Source organism: Ranitomeya imitator, chromosome 5 (genome assembly GCF_032444005.1).
Source record: "Ranitomeya imitator isolate aRanImi1 chromosome 5, aRanImi1.pri, whole genome shotgun sequence".
Lineage (NCBI taxonomy): Eukaryota > Metazoa > Chordata > Amphibia > Anura > Dendrobatidae > Ranitomeya > Ranitomeya imitator.
In genome coordinates, this window is record NC_091286.1 from 298,025,166 (window position 1) to 298,044,646 (window position 19,481).

The 19,481-nt window shown below is 42.6% G+C and overlaps 1 protein-coding gene across 2 annotated transcripts in view; it reads right to left on the bottom strand.

Annotated features, from left to right (window-relative positions):
- The window catches only part of CRYBG1 (crystallin beta-gamma domain containing 1), a 471,483-nt gene that overhangs the window by 261,122 nt on the left and 190,880 nt on the right, over nucleotides 1-19,481 (bottom strand). The window contains exon 1 of one of the 2 annotated variants that reach the window (XM_069726285.1): nucleotides 13,250-13,549. The exons of the other annotated variant lie outside the window; for it this stretch is intronic. Within the exon in view, the coding sequence (XP_069582386.1) occupies nucleotides 13,250-13,252 (3 nt within the window). The 5' untranslated portion in view covers nucleotides 13,253-13,549. Of the gene's footprint in view, nucleotides 1-13,249; nucleotides 13,550-19,481 lie in introns of those variants that run through there. 2 annotated transcript variants of the gene reach the window in all.

Consider the following 19,481-nt stretch of genomic DNA (forward strand, 5'->3'; position numbering starts at 1 on the left):
AAGGTTTATGGCCCCCATAAGATGCTCCATAGTATATGCCCCGTACACTGCTCCATAAAGGTTTATGGCCCCCATAAGATGCTCCATAGTATATGCCCCGTACACTGCTCCATAAAGGTTTATGGCCCCCATAAGATGCTCCATAGTACATGCCCCATACACTGCTCCATAAAGGTTTATGGCCCCCATAAGATGCTCCATAGTATATGCCCCGTACGGAGCAGTGCAGCAGTGCCACTTTGACAGTAAAAATGATGAAGGAGAATTCACCCCATAACTGAGCGTATTTACACCACTGTATAATAATTGGGAATATCCCTTTAAAAAAAAAAAGTAATATCTGCAGATTATTTTACCTTTTTTTTTTTTTTTTCCCCCTATGGTTGGAGAGATTATTATTTTTATTTTTTTCAATTTTTGCATTCCATCAATCTCTCCCATCAGGAAACAATGTACAGTCTGAGTTATGTCAACGCTGCAGTTTTTTACTTGGAACCAGAGGTGACTCCAAGTCACCAACAAGCTGCAACCTTAGAAGGAAGATAAACTTTTCAATGACTGTCCAAAAATATGGAAAATCTGAGGCCAGGGTCTCACTAGGGAGGAATACGGACGAGTGAGAGGCGCAAAAACAACGCATTGCGCAGGGACCAATGTTTCTCTATGGGGCAGCTGCCATCAGACGTATATTTCTCAGCCGAAAAGCCGGTAATTCAGTGCAGTGTACAGTAAAATCACACTGACAGGTTAAGGTGGTTTCACATTTGCGTTTTTTTTTTTGCGTTTTTGCGGTAAAAAACGAAAAAAACCGCATGCGTTTTTTTTCCTATACTTAACATTAAAAACGCATGCGTTTTTTTCCCTATACTTAACATTAAAAACGCATGCGTTTTTTTTTCCTATACTTAACACTAAAAACGCATGCGTTTTTTGCATGCGTTTTGACGCATTTTTGCAATGCATGCGTTTTTTCACTGCATGCGTTTTGTTGCAGAAATGCAACATGTAGTAATTTTAGCGGCGTTTAGCGGCTTTTTTGCATGCATTTTTATAGAAAAACACAAGAATACACACTTATAAGCCATCCCCCAACCCTAACCCTAAAACACAAACTGTGACACAAACTGTGACACAAACTGTGACACAAACTGTGACACAAACTGTGACACAAACTCTAACCCTAATCCTAACCCTAGGGATCCTACCCTAACCTTAACACAAACCCTAACCCTAACCCTAAAACACAAACCCTAACACAAACCCTAACACAAACCCTAACCCTTAGGGTTAGGGTTACGGTTAGAGTTAGGGTTTGTGTTAGGATCCCTAGGGTTAGAATTTGTGTTTCAGGGTTAGGGTTCGTGTTAGGGTTAGGGTTCCATAGGGTTAGGGTTAGTGTTAGGGTTAGGGTTAGGATCCCTAGGATTACTAGGGATCCGAACCCTAACCCTAAGTATTTATGTTTATAGTGGGTTTTCTAGTTGATTTTGATGATTGGCAGCTGTCACACACTTCTCATCACGCGTTTCAAAAATGCGTTTAAACGCAAAAACGCATGCGCTTAAAAAACGCTGCGTTTAAACGCGTTTTTGCACCAAATGCGTTTGCGTTTAAAACGCTGCATTTTAAAACGCAAGTGTGAAACCAGCCTTGGAATAGCTAAAATAAATGTGTATATATATATATACCGTATATATATATATATATATATATATATATATATATATATATATTTATGATTTAATACAGAGCTAGATGGCTTAAAAGCCGGTAATTCAATTGCCGGCTTTTGCCATCTCCTTCTCAAACCCAACAGGACATGAGACATGGTTTACATACAGTAAACCATTTCATATCTGTTATATTTTAACATATTCCTCACTAAGGCTAAGTTCACATTAGCGTTGTGCGGGGCTGCGTCGGGCGCAGCTGCGGCGACGCATGCATCATGCGCCCCTATATTTAACATGGGGGGAGCATGGACATGCGTTGTCTTGCGTTTTGTGACACATGCGTCATTTTGGCGCAACAGAAAACGCTGCATGATGCAGGTTTTTCTGCGCCAAAAATAATGCAAAAATGAACGCATGCGTCACCAAAAGCTGCGTTTTTCCATGCGTTGTGCATTGCGTCGCCGACGCAGCAACGCACAACGCAAATGTGAACGTAGCCTAATAATGTTAGAAGTGGCTGTCTGCAAAATTTGGGAGCTCTAGGTGTTAAAATAAAGGGTTAAATCACGGAAAAAATTGGCATGGGTTCCTGCGCAATTTTCTCCGCCAGAGTGGGAAAGCCAGTGACTGAGGGCGGATATTAATAGCCTAGAGAGGGATCATGGTTATTGCCCCCCCCTCCCCGGCTAAAAACATCTGCCCCCAGCCACCCCAGAAAAAGGCGCATCTTATTCTGGCACTTAGCCACTCTCTTCCCACTCCCGAGTAGCGGTGGGATATGAGATAAAAAGGGGTTAATGTCACCTTGCTAATGTAAGGTGACATTAAGCCAAGTTAATAATGGAGAGATGTCAATAAAACGCCTATCAATTATTACTCCGATAGTAATAAAGGGTTAAATAAACACACACACATTATGAATAAAGTATTTTAATGAAATAAATACACATGGGGGTTTTAATATCTTTATCGTACTCTCAATCCAACTGACGGCCCTCGATCTTATGAAAGAAATGGAAAAATAAAAAAACACCAATATCCCATACCTGTCCGCCGTACAGTCATGTCCCACGATGTAAATCCATCTGAAGGGGTTAAATAATTTTACAACCAAGGGCGGTGCTAATACAGCTGTGCTCCTGCCTGTAAAAACTGGGGAATTAATGGAATGCAGCTTCGTTGACTTGCGGTGCTGCGCCCCCTGGTGGCATAAACTCATATGAACTCTAGCGTGGGAGTTTTTCTGAATATTTTCTCACGCTAGAGAAAAAAATCACCCTGAATACAGATCACTGTTCAGAAAATTTCCTACGTATCTCGGCCGTAAAAAACGGACTGTATTTTTATACGTTGTGTGTGATTCCCGCCTGATGGTTCAGGACCTGCTCGGTCCCTTTTAGGCTGCATTTATTTATATAGCTTCAGTTTTAAAGCTGAAATCTTAAACAGCTAAAGTTTTTACATTTATTCTACTTCCACAAATATTTTATATGTACCTGCCTGAAATCGGCTGGGCAAGGAGTTCGGCAAGCTGGAAAGCACCCAAGGCATAAGTATATAAGGGGACAATACAAATATCTAGCTAAGGATCTGTTTATACCAAGGAAGGTGACGGGCACAAGGGGGCATTCTTTGCGTCTGGAGGAGAGAAGGTTTTTCCACCAACATAGAAGAGGATTCTTTACTGTTAGGGCAGTGAGAATCTGGAATTGTTTGCCTGAGGAAGTGGTGATGGCGAACTCAGTCGAGGGGTTCAAGAGAGGCCTGGATGTCTTCCTGGAGCAGAACAATATTGTATAATACAATTATTAGGTTCTGTAGATCTGGGGATTTATTATGATGGTATATAGGCTGAACTGGATGGACAAATGTATTTTTTTCGGCCTTACTAACTATGTTACTATGTTACTATGTTACTAAGGCAAATGTTTAGGATTTGTTTCAGCTTTGTATTCGTATGCTTTGGGGTAGTGTGGTGCCACCTGCAGGTCATTTTTCCTTACTGCAGTTATATGAAAATTAATGTTTAAAATGTATTTTGTGAACACATCATGGATGTTTGGATTGTTTGGCTATTTTCTTGCTGAAGGGGACAAGTTCACCTATCAATTGGTGTATCATTCGTGTGTGTGGGTGCAGTATCAACGGAGATACAAAGTAATCACCGAAAAAGTTTTGAAATAATATAGGAGAGATATATATCTCTATCACTATACATATACTTATATCTATCTATATAAAAAAAAAAAAATATAATATATATATATATATATATATATATATATATATATATATATATATAATCTGTAGCTTTGTCGCCATAAAAGAAGGGGGGCCCAGACACATTTCTTGCACAACGGCCCCTAGCTGTCAGTATCCGCCCCTGAGTTTACATCATCTGCCACTTGCATAATTCTATAAATGCATATATGATTGTGCCTGATACATTTTATCTCATTATTTTACATTGTGATCCATTTGGAACCATTCTAACAATATTTGGTGAGCTTTTTTTAGGCCTGTCCCACACGTCCAGATAATTCCGGTACCGGAAAAATCGGTACCGGAGTTATCCGTGTCCGTGTGCTCATGTGGCACATCAGTTTTGCACACGTGCAGCAGCCGTGTGCCGTCCGTGTGCCGACTGGGTACCACACGCACCGTGCAGGAGACAGCGCTACAGTTAAGCGCTGTCCCCTGCTTTGGGTGCTGAATCCAGAATTCATTCCTTCTTCCCAGCAGCGTTCGCTGGAGAGAAGGAATGAAAAATCATTTTATTTTTTGTTGTTAAAATAAAGTTCCGGGTAATCTCCCCCCTCCCTCTTCCTGTGCGCCCGCCCGCTGGCATTAAAATACTTACCCAGCTCCCCCGATGCTTCCTCTCAGCGTTGCAGTTCTTCCTATGGGAGGTGGAGCCGCATATTCATCACTGTAATAAGTGGCACCACGTGACCGCTCATACAGGAAGAGCTGCGACGCTGAGAGGAAGCGCCGAGGGAGCTGGGTAAGTATTTTAATGCCAGCGGGCGGGCGCACAGGGGGAGGGAGGGGGGAGATTACCCGGAACTTTATTTTAACAAAAAAATATATATATTTTTAATTCCTTCGCTCCAGCGAACGCTGCTGGAGAGAAGAAGTGAATGGGGCTTCAGCACCACAAGCTGGGGGAACAGCGCTTACTGTAGCGCTGTCTCCTGCACGACACACAGACTGCACACGGACAGCATCTGTGTGCGGTACGTGTTTTACACGGACCCATTGACTTTAATGGGTCCGTGTGATCCGTGCGCTCCCACGAACACTGACATGTCTCCGTGTTTTTCAAATGGACACACGGTCCGTGAAAACACGCTGACATGTGCAGAGACACATTGATTTTAATGTGTCTACGTGAGTTAGTGTCTCCAGTTCGTGAGGAAACTGTCACCTCACGTACCGGAGCCACTGACGTGTGAAACCGGCCTTATGTTGCAGATTTTCTGCACCTATTACTGTAGCTAAATTAGGTTACATGAGTTTTTATTGCCTTTTTGATGCTGCGGTTTTTGTCTCTTGTTGGTGTGTCATGTTTGAAATAAAGCTGCTTTGCTTTTGATGCTTCGTTTCCTGGTATTTTACTTTGACAAAACGATATTGCTACAGCCATGTGCGAATTAAATGTGTTTATAGTGCATGAGTATTTAGCTGCCGAATTTCCACATCTTTTGCAAGGCTGGGTCACATGGCTGTTGATTCTCTCATGAGAGAGAATCAGGCCAATTATGCAAATGACACTCTGCTCCAACTCTGTGTGAAGACTGAGAAAGTACCGTATTTTTCTGACCATAAGACACACTTTTTTTCCTCCAAATTTGAGAGGATAGTGTGGATGCGTCTTATGGTAGAGATGTAACGTGGGGAGGGGGCAGCAGCCAGTGGGATTGCACTGGGAGGCAGGCGGCAGAAAAATGTACCTGCAGGGCTTCAAGAATCAGAGCTGGGGAAACCACATGGTCCCGATCATTAAAGTGCAGTGAATATTCATTAGCTGCTTCCCTGCCCACCTGTCAGCTGAGCAGCAAGTTGGGAGCAGCAAATGAATACTCCTTCACAGGGACACACATGGTTTCCCCAGTGCTGGATTCCTGCAGCAGCTGGGGAGATCTGTGTGTCTGGTGGAGGAGGTAGCAGCAGCAGGGGCCAGAGGGGACAAGATAGCTGCATACTTGCCTGCCGGCTGAGTGCTCCAGCACAAGACCCTGTGTGATGTCATGAAGAGGGCGGGCTGGAGCATCACATGGCAGCACAGAGCCCTCCCTCTTCTGATGTCATCACAGGCCCTGCAGACACCACACTACAATCTGCAAGCTTACTCCTGTGCTGTGGAGAGACAACAAGAGGGAGAACTCTGTGGTGTCATGGGATGGGATGCTCCAGCATTTTACCTCACCACAGTGTGGCTGGCTGCCACAATTAAAAGGTTAGTCACTACAACACACAATAAAGCACTCTGCCACTTCTGTGGTGAACTATAACTCCCAGCATGCCATAGGTTCTGCAGGACATGCTGGGAGTTATAGTTCTCCCAATGGGATCTAAAAGCAACACTCCAGTGTTATTTTTCAGTGCTGGAGTGGTGCTTTAAATACAGTATAAGCCCTGTGCCCCCATTCTTATAGTCACCCTTCAGCGTCTTCATACAGTACTTTACAGACACCACACTGGTCCCACAGCACCATCTTCTACCCGTAGCTTCCAACATAATAACATACTAAAAGAAGGTAATATAAAAAATACACTGGCGCTCCAAATGATAGTGGGTATAGGAGTGGGGGAAGCTGCTGGTGCCTAGACGGCTACTGCGCCAAGCCTGTCATATATATGCAAAAGAGTACAACTAAAAGTTAGGCCACCGCGCTACCTTTATCCTAAATAATAAATATAGTGAACTGAAAAGTACCCATAAAGGAAAAATAAAGCACTTACTTAGTAGTTGAAGTGCCAGAACTTGGACTGCGGAGGCTTGGTGGAGCGCTGAAGAGGTAAAGACAGCTGCTCCTCCGTGAGTCCGAGGTGAGGAGGTCCGGACGGCAGTGTGAAGCGACAGGCCCGAGGGGAGCATCCTCCCTATTGGCGCCTGGCTGCCACGCGCACGCCGGGAATGTAGACAAGCGGCGTCCTGGCCAGGGGCGCCGCTACACTGCGGCGGGGAATAGGGGGGCGTGGTCTGGGTGACGTCACCCGGAGCTACAAGAAAATGGAGCAGAAGACGGGTGCCGAACAGGGCCTCTATTGCCTACGCGTTTTGAAGGTCACCGGACCTTCTTCGTCAGGGCTAGAGGTCCCTGGCTGTCTGCTGCTCTATATAGGATATAAAGGCGCCGCCCACTATTCACAAGAAAAAAGAAAAACTAAATGCATATGTGTGCATGATGGTGTCGCTAGGCTACAGGGAGAGGCTGTAAACTTATAAGCCCATGGATCTAATGGAATACCTTAGAGTAATAAGTGGTCTATACTACTATGTACTAATCTTAAAAAACTTTTTTTATTTAATAAATTAAAAAATCATTAAAAAATCTATATTTGAAAGAGACACTTGCTATAAAAATATATAAAAAAATATATAAAAAAAGGGGGGAGGGGGGAAATTTTTTATATATATAATTTATTAAAAAAAAGGGGGGGGAGAGAAAGAACAAGAATGCTGATAAAAAGTCATACATAGATACTATCTAGCCCTGACGAAGAAGGTCCGGTGACCTTCGAAACGCGTAGGCAATAGAGGCCCTGTTCGGCACCCGTCTTCTGCTCCATTTTCTTGTAGCTCCGGGTGACGTCACCCAGACCACGCCCCCCTATTCCCCGCCGCAGTGTAGCGGCGCCCCTGGCCAGGACGCCGCTTGTCTACATTCCCGGCGTGGGCGTGGCAGCCAGGCGCCAATAGGGAGGACGCTCCCCTCGGGCCTGTCGCTTCACGCTGCCGTCCAGACCTCCTCACCTCGGACTCACGGAGGAGCGGCTGTCTTCACCTCTTCAGCGCTCCACCAAGCCTCCGCAGTCCAAGTTCTGGCACTTCAACTACTAAGTAAGTGCTTTATTTTTCCTTTATGGGTACTTTTCAGTTCACTATATTTATTATTTAGGATAAAGGTAGCGCGGTGGCCTAACTTTTAGTTGTACTCTTTTGCATAATAACATACTATTATATATAATAACTACACATAGTATGTTTATGTTATTAAATATTTTACCACCTCTTTTGCTTCAAATATTTTATTCCCTATTTTCCACCTCTAAAACCTGGGTGCGTCTTATAGTCCGGTGCGTTTTATAGTCCAAAAATACGGTAATTTCTCCATGACATCCGCGTGCAGTCCGATTTTTCACATGCACCCATAGACTTGTATGGGTACGTGCGATCCAGTTATCGGATACACTCGCTGTATTTTTTTTTCTCACGCCGAATCTGCACTGCCCCATAGTATAACATAACCTCACTGGCCACGTTATACGACAGTGTGAGCGAGCGCTAACACTCAGCGTACTCTGTTGCAAAATTCAAACACTCAACAGGTCAGTTTAAATGAAAAGCACAGTGGGCATGAGATTTCTATAAATCCTGGAAATGTAAGATGCTGCGTTTTTATGCAGCGTCAAAAACTCATTTTGTGAACCTAGCCTTAGGGCTGCCACAAGCTCGGCCCCTTTCACTAAGCCTCAACAATTTTCAGAAGGGCAGTATAGTGGGTGCAAAATACAGTTTGTGGCAAAATTTGAAACTGTCCTGTATGATTTGTACCCTAGTGTGTTTGTGTTTTTTTTTTTTTTCAGTCAGACTTGAGTAGTAAAGGACACACACAACATAGTGCAAACAAGCATATTACTTTTTCAATATTAACCCATCAAGACAAATGATGCACAACACAGCGCACATTCACTCTGCCAGACCATTATACTCTATGACCCTGTCAGGGCATACGTCCGAATCCTGTTTTGCAGGGGGTTCCACCATAAATCCCAATGGGACGCACTGAACGGGTGTCTAAATGCAGTGTGAAGGCACCATTAAACATTTCCCTGCCTGTTTAAAAACAGGTTTTTTTTCTCACAAAGTATCATTTGCGATCCCTTGCTATAATGCCTGTACATTCTTTTCATCCTTCCCTGTCCAGGAGATATGGTGTGATCAGACTATGTCCCTATACGGTCAGACACAGCCATTACACAGTACACAGCAGGGGCATATTTATAAGATTATCTCAGCACATGGACATATTTTTTTTAAACACATCCAATTTTGGAAGTTATTAATATTCCAAGATCTATCGATTTAAAAACTTTTGTTCAAGGGGAAATCATATAACCAGTTGCTACTACACATAGGTTATTGCTATAAGTGCCAATAATGAGGTCACTGAATTCCTTGTGGAAGAGAGGGACTAGGGGACATACTGATATGGCATACTCTTTTGTGCTTCATTTATCAAAACTGTATAACAAACCAATATACTTACAGCAACTAATTTAGAGCTTTGACTTTCCTTTGAAAGTGAAAAATGCAAGCTGGGCTCTCCCATAAGCACATGGATAGTAGTATTGATAAATAAGGGCCAATAGTGTCCTCTCAATAGTTCTGGATACATTTATAGAACTCACCGAAATCTAATGGGTGTTACACTATTCCACTCAGTACCTGACCATCACTATGAGCTGGTTGTGAGTCATAGGGGGACCAGCAGAACTCTGCATGAATTTGTATCTACTCTGTCCTGCAGAGATTTGCTTCCCCAGCCTATCATCTGTTAGCAGGTGATATATCAGGTGACTCCACCCCTTGCCTGAACATGGGTTCCTAGTCTGAGTGCCTGTTCATACATGGCGTAGTAGGCTGCTGCATGTTATCCACTGGACCTGTTTGATGTCTTCATCCCTGCTCTGACTATTTTGTGAACTCATGCCTGCTCTGACCTTGGACTGTCTGACTATACTTTTGACCTTCTCTCCTGTGTCTTGTACCTGTGCATCTGACCATCTCAGGCTCGGACTTGCCCACCAGAGAACCGGAGGATTCTCTGGTGGGCCCAGGCACTGACACCTGCTGGCATACTGGCCAGCAGCTGCCTAGGGCCCCCACTGCTCCAGGGGCCCCCAGCCAGTGGCTATGGGGCCCCTGCGTCAAGGGGGCCCACCCTGTGCCAGCTTAGCAGCAGCTGGAGACAGAATCCTGTCCCCGCTGCTAAAGCAAAATGAATAATCACGCTTCCCCACGCCCCTATAGGCGTGGAGAGGCGTGAATACCATTTCTCTTTAACAGCGGGCAGCATTAGCCACAGGCTGCAGATAACACTGCCCGCATGTAAAGCCTCACCACCACACCACACACACACAAAGCACAGCACCATATACACACACACGCAGGCACACAAACCCACAGCGCAGCACATCCCGGCATCCTGCTTCCTGCCTGAGACAGCACAGCTGGATGACATTATCATCCAGCGTGCTGTCTCATACAGAAAGCTGCAACAAGGAAGAGGCTGCTAGGATTTGCTGCTGCGGGGAGGTGAGCTGTGCTGTGTGCCTGTGTGCGTGTATGTGGTGCGGTGTGTGTGTGAGAGGGGTGGTGGGGAAGGACAATGATATTGGTGGGGGGAGGCAATGATGGGTAGGGGAGGCAATGATGGAAGTGATGGGCAATGATGGTGGGGGAGGCAATGATGGAGGTGATGGGCAATGATGGAGATGATTAGGCAATGATGGAGGTGATGGGCAATGATGGCAGTGGGGGGAAACAATGATGGAGGTGATGGGCAATGATGGCAGTGGGAGGAGACAATGATGGAGGTGATGGGCAATGATGGTGGGGGAGGCAATGATAGGGGTGATAGGCAGTGGTGGGTGGGCAATGATGGCAGTGGGGGGAGGCAATGATGGAGGTGATGGGCAATGATGGTGGGGGGAGGCAATGATGGAGATGATTAGGCAATGATGGAGGTGATGGGCAATGATGGTGGGGGAGGCAATGATGGAAGTGATGGGCAATGATGGTGGGGTAGGCAATGATAGAGGTGATAGGCAGTGATGGTGGGGGAGGCAATGATGGAGGTAATGGGCAATGATGGTGGGGGAGGCAATGATGGAGATGATTATGCAATGATGGTGGGGGAGGCAATGATGGAGGTGATGGGCAATGATGGCGGTGGGGGAGACAATGATGGAGGTGATGGGCAATGATGGAGGTGAATTTCAATAGTTTCCTATAGCAATTTTTTACAATTTATTTTTTTCTGCATTCTTTTTATTTTGCAACTTTTTAACAATAATTTTCCAGGGATTTTTAAGTCCAATAATAATGCCAATAGTAAACCACTTAGAAAATCACTATAACCAGAGCATGCAGATTTTATTTGACAAAAATCTGCTGACAAAATAAGTCACAAAAAGGCTAGAATCCAAACCAATTCTTTTGCAATGCATTTTATATTTCTGTCAGTGAAACCAATATAAGGTATATCAACACTGCGTCTTTTTCAAGCAGATTTAGTCCAGAATTTTCCAGAAAAGGTGCTGCAAAAGTGCCCCATAAAATAAACATAATGCACAGCATTGTCAAAACGACATTGCTGTGCACATGTTCTGTTTTGTCACTTCTATTAACCACTTCACGACCAGAGGTATTTTTGTTTTTGCATTTTTGTATTTTGCTCCTTCATCCCAGAGCCATAACTTTTATTTTTCCATCAATATGGCCATGTGAGAGCTTGTTTTTTTGCAGGGCAAGTTGTACTTTTGAAATACACCATTGGTTTTAACATGTCGTGTACTGGAAATCGGGAAAAAAATTCCAAGTGCAATGAAATTGCGAAAAAAGTGCAATTCCACAGCTGTGTTTTTTTTTTCTTTAACCATGTTCACTAACTGCTGAAACTGACCTGCCATTATGATTCTCCAGGTCATTACGAGTTCATAGACACCAAACATGTCTTTTTACATGCTTCAATAGTCCCCATGGGTGAATAGAAGCTGCAGTACTCTGATCGCCTCTGCTACACACAGGCAATGATCAGATCGCATGTGTGTAGCAGAAATTCTCACTTGCTAGGAATGCCTTCCACGGGGTGGCGCGCATAGCAATCCGGCAATGACAACCATAGAGGTCTCTTTCAGACCTCTGGTTGTCTTGCCGTTCCATCAGTGACCCATGATCCAGTTGACTGGGTCACCGATGGGCGGGATTTACAACGCGCTTCCAGTAAGGCCAGTCTCACACGTCCAGATAATTCCGGAAAAAATCTGTACCGGAATTATCCGTGTCCGTGTGCCCCTACGTTTCTGTGGCACATCAGTGTGGCACACATGCGGCACCACACGCACCGTGCTGGGTACCACACGTACCAGCATCTGGTGCTGAAGCCCCATTCATTTCTTCCCTGCAGCAGCGTTTGCTGTAGAGAAGATATGAATAATTGTGTTTAAAATAAAGATCTACGTGCAGCTTAGAGTGCATGAATTTCACTTGTAAATATGAGTCTTATTTGTGCATTTTCCCCATAGACTTGAGGTGAGGAAAATCTGCAGGTAATAAACGCACACGCGTTTTTAATTAATGCATTTCCACAGCCAAATTGCACTAAAAACATATGTAATCAGCTGAGATTATCAATAAAATGCTATCAAAACTGAGCAACAGGAAATATCCAAAAGAAAGCACTTTTATTTAGAACATGGCAAACCAAAAGGAGACGATAACCGCAGCAGAAAAAATGAGATAAAAGTGTTTAACTCGCCAAATACTCATCGTGGGAACTTAGCCTTAAAAACCTTTCATTCGGTTCTATTTTTTGTTGTTTTTTGGCTCAAAGTATTTTTACCTTATTTGAATTGATAACAGGAAGTAAAAAATACATATTTTATACTGAACTAGTAAATAATAAAGTCACTTGTTTTATGCTGTAGAGCCAATAAGTCTTGTATATTTTTCTGATAGCAGTACAAAACGTTGAGCTGTTGTGCTGCCATAACCCAGTTGTCCTAATTTCAAAAGATCAGGTTCTAAACTTCCTGAATTAGTTTACAATATTGCGAAACTATGGATGATCATGAAGGATCAAATAGGCATGGTATCTTTGCAATATGTTGTACTTATACTAAAAGAAGCAATCATATCAGTCTAACTAGTGAAACTAGCACATGAGTAAACACTATGTATACTGTACATATATAGTTTGCTGGATATAGGAGCAACATTGTTACTTAAATGTTATATTTTTCAACAATTTCAAGTGGCATCACTGATCCTGAAACCAGCCTTGTTTCAAAGTTTCCATAAAAAAAGTACATTTCACATTGATATCCTAAATAGCACTGGTTGATAAGACAAACAGATACTGGTCAGACAAGCTTCAGGAGCACAAAGAAGCGTCTGTTTTCAGCCTACATTACATCAACAAGACCTCAAGCTTCATCTCCTGCATTGGAAAAGCACAAGGATTTCCTATATTTCCAATTCTTGTATGTTTTAGATTTTTTTTTTAATAAAACAAAGGACCTAAAAAAAAAAAACTGAAAGAAAATAGAATGTCTTTTTTACTTACCATGGCAAAGTGAGCAGTCCAGATTTTGGTTTTAGAATAGTGCAGACATCAAAGAATAAGAGCACTCCAAATCACCCACAACTATATTAATGTATGTGAGGCGCAATCACTTCGACTTCTCTGGGACTTTTTCCAACAGTAAAATGTTCTCTTTCCTGTCCTTTGATTGTCGGTGCCGACTGATGAATTATCTTCAGTCATACACAAAGCCTATTTTTGCATGCAGATGGATCAGATGACACAAGTCAGTGCTGGTTTCCAGTTTTCAGGTTGTCTATGATTGTATACCTTTGTTTTGGTGGATGCAAGGGTTAACTAGGTGTGTTCCAGGGTGGGTGTGCCAATAAACTTCCTGACAAAGCTTCTAGGACAAGTACAGAATCGTCACTTGGCAGAAGATGCTGAATGTGTCTGTCTTAATTACTAGGTTGTGCGCATTGTAAAGAAAAAAAAAAATCCATGACTTCATTAACAGAAAAAGTGAAACTCTGCAGTCAGTTATTAAGTCAGTGATCTGCGTACATGCAGCTAGTACTGTTATCTCAACCATCCTTAGCCACTTGGTATAGACCTATACTAGAAGTACAGATGTGTCCAACCCTGCCTTGTCTTTAAATTGACAAATGGATTATCCAGGAGTTTAAAAAAAAAAACAATTGTGTGGTGTTGCAGCTGCAATACCAGACATAACCCATTGACTCGTGCGGTGCTGTTTCTTAGAGAATGCAGTGTTTATAATTCTGGGACAATACAACATTCCAAACTGCTAGAAAAATCATCACTGAGATGTAATTTATATTACAATCATTGGCTGGCTAGTGGTCATACATGTATAAGCAACTCCTGACATAATATCACAAAAAGCAGAGCCATTGTTTAATTTTTTATTTCCTCTATCAATAGTACACATGAAGATAATAAACTTTGCAATATACTTTATTACATACATTGGCTTCTTTCTCCTCCCAGATTCATCTTTCACTCACGGTTCACAAGTAAAATCTGTATTCAATGAAGACAGATTTTTATATTTCTTACAGAGATGACATTTGCTCCTCATGAAAATCTATGTAGAGGAAAGGGCGGAGGGGAGGACAGAGGCGCTAATGGCAGGTACAGATATTTTGCTTCACGTTCATCTAAAATGATAATTACACCTAAAGCACCACTCCAGTATTTTTTTTTTTTTTTTTTTGTACCTCTGGAGTGGTGCTCTAAATGTAAGTCCCCTGATCCCACTATGCATGACTGCAAACTTCTGAATCCTCACAGCACGTGCATTGCACGCTGTCCGGATTCTCTGGTGCCGGTGGTAAGAGTGCGTACTCACGTAACCACAAGTATGTCCTTTGCATAAATGCGGTCACCAAGTAGATGTGTGCTGCTTCACTTAATTCACTTGTATTGAGTGAGGCCTTGCACGATTAGTCGGAATGTGGCCATAAGTATGCAAATCGAAAACTTGCCATCATGTCACCACCTGCTCTCGCGACTAGCATGGGAGAATCCTGACAGTGCTCACTTTCAGAAGTCAAATAGAGCGACTGCAGACTTTCATCACAAACTTGGATAACTCCTTTAAGTATAAAATTAAGCATTGTAGCATGCTCAATCCGTACGCTGTGTAATATACTCCATTGTCAGTTTATGGCTCTGCTTGCCGGTTCCAGAAATCATCACATGGCCAGTCATATGCGATTTTCATAATTACAGTCATGTGCTGACTAGCTTCTTTTCCTGCTTCTCTCAATGAAACAGGGGCTGTAGTATTTCACTGAACATTGAGAGAATTAGAAAGAACAGCTCGTTGGTACATGACTATGTGTGCAAATAGCATTTGAGGCCGGTTTCACACGTCAGTGGCTCCGGTACGTGAGGTGACAGTTTCCTCACGTACCGGAGACACTGACTCACGTAGACACATTAAAATAAATGTGTCTCTGCACATGTCAGCGTGTTTTCACGGACCGTGTGTCCGTTGGCAAAACACGGAGACATGTCAGTGTTCGTGGGAGCGCACGGAACACACGGACCCATTAAAGTCAATGGGTCCGTGTAAACATGTACCGCACATGGATGCTGTCCGTGTGCATTTTTCCTGTCATAGGGTTAAAATTGTAAAAATTTTTGCAATACAAGGACACGGGCACACGTACAGCACACGTACAGCACACAGACCCTAAAAACATACTCATGGACATCACACGGATCCCACACGGATGGCCTACGTGAGTACACGGACACGGATAACTCCGGTACCATTTTCCCCGGTACCGGAATTATCTGGACGTGTGAGACTGGCCTTAAGCTGTGTATAAAAGGGGTCGCCAAACTGAATTTTTGCCCAGGGTGTCGGAGCACCTAGATACACCATTGTTATTCCTCACGGCAGCTCTGGATTTCAGTCATAGAGGTGTGCCCGTGCGACTTCAGTCACCACTCAGCCCTGATGTATTGCAATCAATGTGCTGAGGTGTGCTTACAATCGCCGTTCACTATATACTGAGCAGGGACTCAAGCCGCGAGGCTACCATGAGGAATAAAGCTCATTTCCTCCCGGTATTCGGGTTTTTAGTGCGGCGACCAGCCAACTTTAGAAGGCTATTAACCTGCAGATTAACCCCGTATCTGTAGGAAAATAGCATTTGGGGACATAACCCATTCCTTTTAAGATCAGAGGGTGTCCTCCAACACTTCCTGAAGTCAGAAATGTAATTGGTCATGGTATTATCCAAAGTGTTTGGACATGTTCAGTATTGCTCTGTGTTCCATAATTAATGAACAAATCATAAAAAAAAGTTTTGTTTCTGCTCCTTGCTGAAAGATTAACATATTTTAGTAATAAGCAGTAGCTATAACATACTTTTGGTAATGAGCGTTATAGATGTAATGTAACAACATGCCTCCTTGTAATATTTTAAGGGTATGTAGACTGAATTATATATATATATATATATATATATATATATATATATATATATATATATATATATTATTTATCAAAAGTTAAAGAGTAACTGTCATTTTCATTTTTATTTCCAAAATAAACAGTACACATGAAAATCAACAAATTCATTTCTTTCTCCCTAATGTTCTCATGACACAGTTACAGCTCTTCATAGATCATGAGCACCAGTCTCAGTGGTCGGGAAATCCATGTTCACTGAAAAAGATTTCACATGTGAATTGACAATATTGAAAATGAAATATCAGTCCAGGAGGAAGCAGCTTTCTCTGATAAGAAACTTTATAAAACAGTATAACTTATGTTCAAGTCTATTACTGACTTATGAAGTAAAAAGTAAATAAAATGATCATTACTCTAAGTTTGTAAATACTTTATTTATTACTGATCCTGACTCACATCCTGTTTAATAGCCCAAGGCTTCACCGTTCTAGGAAATGGACAATAAACATGTTGCCATACAGTTCCTTGAAATCTTATCTGGGTGCTAATAATGCAGTGGAACGGGGTTTTTTTTTTCTGGTGCTCAGAATACACTTCCCAGAATGCAACACATAACAAGAAATAATGGAAGATCTTGGCTCTGGATCCTCCAGAGTTATGAATGCAACCAGTGGCGTAATGCCACTGGTGGCAGGCCACGCACAACTGCACAATACTTTCAACTGTTTTAGCATCCTAGATGCCGATACAGCTAAAAACAATTAAGGGAGCCGTCAGCTGAAGTGTCCTCTCCCATCATTCCCCCTCTGTGTCTCAGCTCTGTGATATCTCAGTGCCCATCACTGCAGCGCACCCTCTGTGCTGAGGAGTGCAGAGGGTCAGAAGACGCTGAGGAGATCGGGACAGCGAGGGAACGGGAGAGGGTGAGTAATGGATTATCTATTTTTAATGTACGGAACAATATATGGGGCACATTATACATTTATATTGTAGAGAGCTATTTATATGTGGCCCATTATACTGAAGGAAGCAATATATGGGGTCCATTATACTGTATGGAGCACTATAAGGGGCCCTTTATACTGAATGGAGCAATATATGGGACCCATTACACTGGATGGAGCAATATATGTGACCCTTTATACTGAATTGAGCAATATGTGAGGCCCATTATACTGAATGGAGCAACATGTGGAGCCCAATATACTGAATGGTACAATATATGGGGCCCGATAAACTGAAGGGAGCAATATATGAGGCCAATTACACTGTATGAAGCACTATATGGGGCCCGTTATACTGTATATAGCACTATATGAGTTCCATTATACCGTATGGAGTACTATGTGGTGCCCATAATACTGTATGGAGGACTATGTGATGCTCATAATACTGCATGGAGGACTATGTGGTGCCCATAATACTGTACAGAGCACTATGTGGTGCCCATAATACTGTATAGAACCATGTGGTGCTCATAATACTATATGGAGGAGTAGGTGGTGCCCACAATACTGTATGGAGGACTGCATAGGAGGAAAATGACTTTGTAAGGGATGCAAAGCTGTGAAATATGTTTTTCTGTGACCCCCACCAAATGTTTTTTGTTTTTTTGGGGGGTAAATGTTTCTCAAATAGAACTTCTATATGAAAAATGTGTTGTAATACATGTACATATGCTTTAATCAATGTTCAATATGAAAGTCAAACTTTTTGTTTTGATTTCACTGATTTAGGCCACGTGCACATGTTGCGGAAAGTGGTGCGGATTTTTCTGGACTGATTTTGGTAAATCCGCAGAATCTGCACTGCGGATTTCCCGCTATTTTTTTGCTGATTTTGTGCGGATTCCACCTGCGGTTCTACACCTGCAGATTCTTATTATGGAGCAAGTATAAACCGCTGCAGAATCCGCACAAAGAATTGACATGCTGCGGAATAAACGCTATGTTTCTGTGCGTATTTTCTGCAGCATGGGCACTGTGGATTTTATTTTCCATAGGTTTACATGGTACTGTACAACGCATGGGAAACTGCTACGAATCCGCAGCGGCCAATCCACTGCGGATCCGCAGCAAAATCCGCAACGCGTGCACATACCCTTAATACGTGTGGCGTATCCCTGTCTTTAGGTTAATACTGAATCACTGATACCACAAAGGGACTAATGGTAAGCTAAAACTTACAGGAGTTGTCCGGCACCAATTTTTTTTTTTTAGACATAACGGTAAATGGAATACTGACCCTCCAGTGCCCATGCAAATCCAATGCAGCTAAGCTGCAGAGATCTGCTCTGTTCAGAAGTAACTGGACTGCTGCAGGCTATGATTGAGTGCAGCGGTCAGGTGATTGGATGCAGCAGTCAGAAATATCTCATGACACGCTCTTCTATTCCCATAACAGCCGCAAACACAGGATGCAGTAGTCGTGTGATTTCTGAAAGCAACAGACATAGTTAAAGTCCAGTGCAGACCTCTGGAGTATCCTAGCTGGATCGTGCGGTAGTGCTGGAATGTGAATATGCCTTTGTTTATTATTTTAAAACTATCAATGCCTAATAAAAAATGTATTTAGGTGTCAGACAACTCCTTTAATGGTTTTTTAACAATATGCATTAAAATATATTACAAAAATGTATTTGTAATTCACGTATTTTCTGCCTCATTTCATTGTTAAGGACAGATATTAGCAGCACACTCTTTATTTGCACTAACAAAATATATAAAAACTTGGTAATACAGAAAAAGCCTAATAATCTCTTTAGAAAGTTCTTGCCCTATTAACTTCAGAGAAAGGAGAGGTGAAATGTTACATTCCGGGGTCGCTGTCATCCGAGAGAATCTGTTCAGAGTTTGATCAGATTTACTTGGATGAGAGAATCGGAGCACACTATGAGAAGATGGAGAAGAACATTTTTACATCTTCTCTGCGAGTCAGTGGAATCTAATATCATCCTAGTGCAGTCCCAAATTTTCCATGCACCCATAGACTTGGATGGGTGAGTGGCAACTGAAATTAAAGTGAAATCGCATCATACTGCAATCAAACTCTGACAGTGAAAAAAAAAAGGCCATTAGCATTGCCCCATTAAATAACATTGGTCCAAGTGCTATCGATAAAACATCAAATAGTACTCATACAATGTGTCCACTCGTGTGAGCGAGCCCTTATAACATTTTAGCTCTTTTTCCCTGATTCATCAATACTGGCGATTTTCCCACAACTGCAGTGCATAGCAAGATTACCCCATCCCTTATGGGAAATGGCCTCCAGTTACTGAATATTTTTTGGTTTGTGTGATGCAACCTCCTTCTTCATATCCCA